The 6000-nt window shown below is 42.5% G+C and overlaps 1 protein-coding gene across 14 annotated transcripts in view; it reads left to right on the top strand.

Annotated features, from left to right (window-relative positions):
• Positions 1-6000, top strand: part of msi2b (musashi RNA-binding protein 2b) — a 237049-nt gene that overhangs the window by 123501 nt on the left and 107548 nt on the right. For all 14 annotated transcript variants that reach the window (XM_027148097.2, XM_027148086.2, XM_027148091.2 and 11 more), the window contains exon 7: positions 4226-4274. In XM_027148097.2, the coding sequence (XP_027003898.1) occupies positions 4226-4274 (49 nt within the window). The remainder of the gene's footprint in view (positions 1-4225; positions 4275-6000) is intronic.

Below are 6000 nucleotides of genomic sequence, written 5' to 3'. Positions count from 1 at the left end.
TAAACTGCCATCACTCTACAGAAACTCATCGGAAAAATCAAAATGCTCCCTGTCTTAGAGCATATGGCTGTGTTTGGCCCTCAATAAATAATTTAAAAAAGTCTGATTAAATTTCCGAGGAATTCTACCTTCTGCCCTACGTCCGTCTTTGTTTGTCTGACACGTGGAAAAGAGGAGAAAATGAGGGTCGCAAGTTTTCCTCTGCACTCTGATGGAGGTTTAGCGCGTGCATGGGTGGCAGAGCGCCGCTTTCTCTCTCTCCCGTGGCCATGCGAATTTAAGCCTTGGATTGCCTTTGCGTTTATCGGCTGTGTGTAAACACGTTCCCGGTGCTGACTGTGGAAGGTATTCCCTCCTGTATCCCTGCTGATACATGGCAGTTAATGAAAAAAAGTGGTCCAGCTAAATTTCCAATTAGATTGCTTACTTAAAGGAGATCAGACCGTCAGATACAGTAAGTTTGCTAAGGCAGTGGTGAGGAATCTTACATGAGTGACACACAACTCTGTCTGCTTAGCTCTCTGTTATAGAGACAGATTTCCTCGATTTTTATTTAGTAATACTAAGTCAGACACGCTTTTCATCTTTTTGGCAGATATAGTGCTGGAGGTCACAGTTCGCGTCTAAATAATTCGAGCATTTGTTATTGTTTTATATTTTATATGAGCACTTTCTTGGTTCACACTTTGCCTGGACTCAGTTTTACCTCATAACAGTCCAACACCGAGAGCCCATAAAGGCCAGTGACTCCGAGGGGGGAAACGCTTAGCCCCCTGCTAATAAGAGACATAAATTTCAGCCAGAGAGAAACCTCAGTTTCACAAACTACATTTAAAGGCGGTTTTATTGCTGCTCTGGCAGGCCTGCCACGTCTTTGTCTGCTATAAAAGAGGCATTATGATGGGGCTTAGCCACGGTGCCCCATCATATGCTATGTATTAATCAACAGCCAAGGTGCCGCCTGTTCGGTCAATTAATGGTAATTGGGTTTAATGGTGAAGTAGCTTGACCACCATAGGCGCTTTTAATGGTGTTGACTATGGAGTGAGTGAGCAGTCGGGCTTTCCTCTATCGCTGCCTTCTACCTCTACCGTCTTCTCTTTTGATTTTTTCCTCTGCACAAAACTCTGCTAATTAATTCCTCACCACATCTCTGCACTGTAAGAGATCTCAGCATGACGCCTGGTGCAAATGCTGACTAAAGTGGTGTTCCGCATCGATCGGCGTGCAGCAGGCTCGGACTCTGACCCCCTCTGAGCTGTGAGCAAAGGCACAAGAGCTAACAAGTAAAGGTCAGGGCCATTTCCAATGCGAGCCCAACATTTCTGCTAGCCACATTAGCATCCGGTAAACACCAAAGAGGCCTTTCCCTAACTGGTTGGTTAACAGACACGCTCTCCAAGAATCTTTTTTTTTTCTCTCCTTTTTTTTCTTCTTGTCTTCTCAGTATACAGAAAGCTCTTATCTGTTCGAAGTGCTCAGCCCCCTACATACTGTACCGAGGAGACGCTCTTTATCCTTTAGGCCTTTCTCTTATACAGGGCAGAGATTAGACACTGCATAAGCTTTGTGAGAGCGTGTGTGTGTCTATATGTGTGTATGTGCAAGAAAGCTTTTATCCTACAATCTACTGGATGCTGGAAGGCGGAGCTCATCTCAGACGAATGGCTCTTGGCGATCTTAGGGCCGCAGCAGAGGAAGAAACGTGCGTGATATGTCCTTCCCTGTGTATGTGAAGGTATTGTGTATGAATAATCATGTGCCTGGGAATCTGATAGAGTAGAAAGATCAGAACGCTGTAATATCTTCTGACTTTAATTGCCTAATTTTGAAGCTGATTGTTTGCCTTTCAGTATGAGAAAGGATTTGAATAAACGCATGATATTTGTCATCGTTTGTCTGCATTATTTTATGTATCATTGTAGAAAATGGAATAAATGACAGCGGTATTGTAGCGTATTGGACAGCTTTGACCTTACAGCTCCATGATGCTGAGCTCTGGTTACTTCCTGTGCATGTTCTCCCATGTCCTCTGTGTTCTCCAGTGTGCTCCCACCTCCCTTAAACCTATAAGAAGGTGGAATTGGTAAGCTGAATTGCCTCTAGTTGTGAACGTGTGTGTGTGTGTGTGTGTGTGTGTGTGTGTGTGTGTGTGTGTGTGTGTGTGTGTGTGTGTATACATGAGTTAGACATCCCTTGCTATGTGTATTCTAGGAATAGGCTCTGGACCAAACGCAACCCTGACCAGGATAAAGCTCTTACAGAAGATGAATGAATATGATAAATGAACAAAATGTCCTAACAATAGTAATGTGTCATATTCTGAATGGAATGATCTGAAGTCATGTTCTGGTCAGCAGATACACTAACTATACACTAGTTCTAATCCATTAACCTTGTTGAGTAACCATAGTGATGGTAAGCTATGTAAGATTTAGCCTGACTTTGAAATCTTCAAATATTTGGTGAGATCTTCGAGGTCATTATATAACGTGCACATTACCACCAGATGTACATTAATGAATTATTCTCACTAATATTCAAAGAAATGGAGTTCTACCTTTTAGTTTTATCGAATCTTTGTCAATCGTGTTCTGCTCTTAATTGTTTTTTTTAATCACATTTGACACATCTGCTCTGTGGCCCGTGTCCCCATACCTCACGTAACCGCTGCAGTTCTAGAAAAACCGAAGCTTACTTTTAACAGACTAAACTTGCACATCTATATGTGTGTTGTGCTGTTTGACAGCATGTCGGAGCAGGTAAACACACACAGGAGACGGAAATCCACAGTGCTTGCTGTAATATTTGTTTGCACTGATATTGTGCCAGTGACACTTGATACAGTGTTCCTCAGAACATGAACTGGAGAGAGAGAGAGAGAGAGAGAGAGAGAGAAAGGGATAGAGAGACACACACTGTGCACATTATAGAGACCGACACTTAAATAAGAAGCCGGATCTGACTCTGTCTTTCCCATCTGGCATCAGTGCAGCCCGAGTCACAGGTATCTTCTTTCACTTTGCACAAACCAGGACACAGCTTGCTCCGGGTCCGTTACCTAGCGACTGCCACCGAGGGCAGTATGCCAAAGGAGTGTACACCTTCACATCATGGCATTTCTTTAAAGGTGGACCTGCCGGGCTGTGGGAGTCTTAAGATCCAAGCAGGGAGTCTGTTCTTAGGCCTAGTTTGTCACATAACAAAAATGGTGTAGAAGTGAAGAGTCTAGTTTCGGGGTCGTTTCTGAGTCATACGAGGCTTTTCTGGTCTGTAGAGCAGGTTTAATGTGATAGACTAGCATAAATATGCATTAGTGCGGTAGTCACACTCGTCTTCTGCAGTGGAGGATAACAGTTCTCATCAGTCTGAGTGTGTGTGCCAGTCAGAGTGACTCTTATTGGGGATGATTGAGGCTGATGAGGCGCATTAAGCCTGGCAGCTTCACTCTTTGTTATGCCGCTGATTGACGGCTCTGTGAGCAGGTGTTTGCCTCTGCATCCTCTGCTTTAGGGTTACTCTTCTCACAAGGCTGCAGGCGGGACCTCGGCATCCATTTTCATACGAATCTTTGTGTGTTTGTCGTGGTCACTGTGTGTGGAGTGTCCTGCGATCAGGTCCCTGCCGGTGTCAGACTGCTCAGAAGCATTAAGTGTTTAGTCAGGCGTGTGTGTGAGCAGGTATGAGCGAGGGTGTTGTAGGCATGTCAGAATTCATTACTTTGGTCAGATTTTCATATTCACACATTGAATTCCAAAATATTCAATCTCAAATGCCAGTCGTTTCAGCAGTGCAGTGCATGCAGTCATGTAGATACAAGTCAAGAGCTTCTTCTAATGTTCACAGGTGAAGATTAGAAAATAACCTGTGCCCACTGTAACCTGTTCTACACTGACAAAAGTGGGTCCAGTTTGGTTTTTTCGCAACATTTTGTGGTCATGGTCAAATTCACTGAGGTTATATTGTTCCACATTTTAGTGCTTGATGTGAACTTTAACTAACGTGTGCTTGATGTTTAGCTGCATGTTTGTGAATTACACTGCTTACATATGATTGACTGACTGACTGAACAACCTCAGGAATTGGAAGGTGTTCCTAATAAAGTGGCCATTGAGAGCATTTTGATTAGAAAGCCTCTGAAATGTTTTTTTTTTGTTTGTTTGTTTTTGTGTAGATTTTTCTTTTTAGATTTCACACATTAATCCTTTTTTCTCTGTTCTTTTAGGTAGAGGATGCCATGCTTATGTTTGATAAAACTACAAATAGGCATAGAGGTAAGTGATTGTGTGTGTGTGTGTGTGTGTGTGTGTGTGTGTGTGTGTGTGTGTGTGTGTGTGTGTGTGTGTGCACGCACAGGCAGTACCAGTCAAATTGAATATAGGTAAAAATTAATTGAAGTATTCACAGAAAAGACATTTTGATGTAAAGGTTTATGCTTGGAAAGTGTTTCTAAGAAAAACAGAAATAGTTCATTTGATGCCGATGCATGAATGTATTTCGAAACAAGCAGGTTTCATTTATCACACAAGGAAAACTGCAAACTAATGCTTAGTATATGAGAGGACTGCACGGCCCTTGAAGAAAGCAGATGGCTCATTTTGAATCTGCTTCAGCAAAAGCCAAGAGTGTGCCGTGTGCAGTGTTTCACCAAATCGACTCTCAGAGCCTACAATTCTATAGGCTTTGATTTGATTAACACTTTTGTGTCACTGAATAATAAAATATTGTAAACTCTTAAATTATTAAGAATGACGAAAAGAAAACCCTTGTTTGAAACTAGGAAGCATTTGACTGCTACTGAATGTGTGTTTACGTGCTTTGTGCATGCTATCATCATGTCCTATGTCCTTGTGTTTTGCTTAGCTTGTAACTCCTGGCTCTATTTTACACACACTGAAGCTAGTTTTATCCCCTAAGAATACTTTGTACACTATGCTACATTATAGCATTATATCTTCAAGGACATGTGGCCCTCAAGGTTAAAGCTAATGTGGCCCAATAAAAGCTTGGTGTACTCACTGTAACCAATCAATCGCCTCTATTTGATTAGCTCGACATTTACCTGCACATGTACAGGAAGGAATGTTTTCTCGGCCTGGTACACTCATGCCTACAGGCCTCAGTAATCTACAATCGCTTCTCTTACGACTCCACTTTAGCTTATTGGCCACCCGTGCTATATATCTGTATTTTCTCCAGAGGAATGAGCAGGCCAGCGATGTGTGTTGGAATGACTGTTAATTAGTTTAAAATGCTGTGTACTTTTGGAGTGTCCAAAGGACGGTGTGTCTTCATGTTGTTTTTCTTCCCACTTTTGTCAGTCTTCAAGGGGGAGGCTGACTTTAGAGTTACAGAGTTGGCAGTATGTAACAAGACTGAAAACACTAGAATGGCTTTAGTTCTTCATTGAAAGGTTAGAAACAATAAGCCATGACATTAAAACCACCTATTGTGTAGGTCCCCAAACTGACTCATCAAGGCATGGACTTATATGGCATGTCTTAGTTGCGATGTGGGACCTTCATGGATCAAAGTGTTTGTCCAGCACATCCCACAGATGCTCAATTGAATTGACAGATGGGGAATTTGTAGATCAAGTCAACACCTTGAACTCTCATCATGGTCCTTAAACCATTCCTAAACATTTTTTGCAGTGTTGCAGTGAGCATTATCCTTCTATCCCAGGAAAACATCAAACTGAACCACCTCAACCAGCCTGCCTTCTTCCCATAGTGCATTCTGTTGACATGTCCTCCAAAGGAAAACACGCACACAATCCTGACTATGGGATTTATCAGGCCACCTTGTTCCATTGGTCCATATCTGATGCTCACATTTCTATTGTAGGTGCTTTGGGTGGCTAAGAGGAGTCAGTATCAGCACTCTGACCAGTCTGAAGCTATACAGCCCAATACACAGCAAGCTGTGATGCACTGTTTCCTGATACCTTTCTATCATAGCTAGCATTAACTCTTTCAGCAATTTAAGCCAAAGTAGCTC

The sequence above is a fragment of the Tachysurus fulvidraco genome, chromosome 11 (assembly GCF_022655615.1).
Source record: "Tachysurus fulvidraco isolate hzauxx_2018 chromosome 11, HZAU_PFXX_2.0, whole genome shotgun sequence".
NCBI classification, from domain to species: domain Eukaryota; kingdom Metazoa; phylum Chordata; class Actinopteri; order Siluriformes; family Bagridae; genus Tachysurus; species Tachysurus fulvidraco.
Note: the sequence above shows the minus strand (reverse complement) of the source record. Positions and strands in the feature narration are given on the sequence as shown.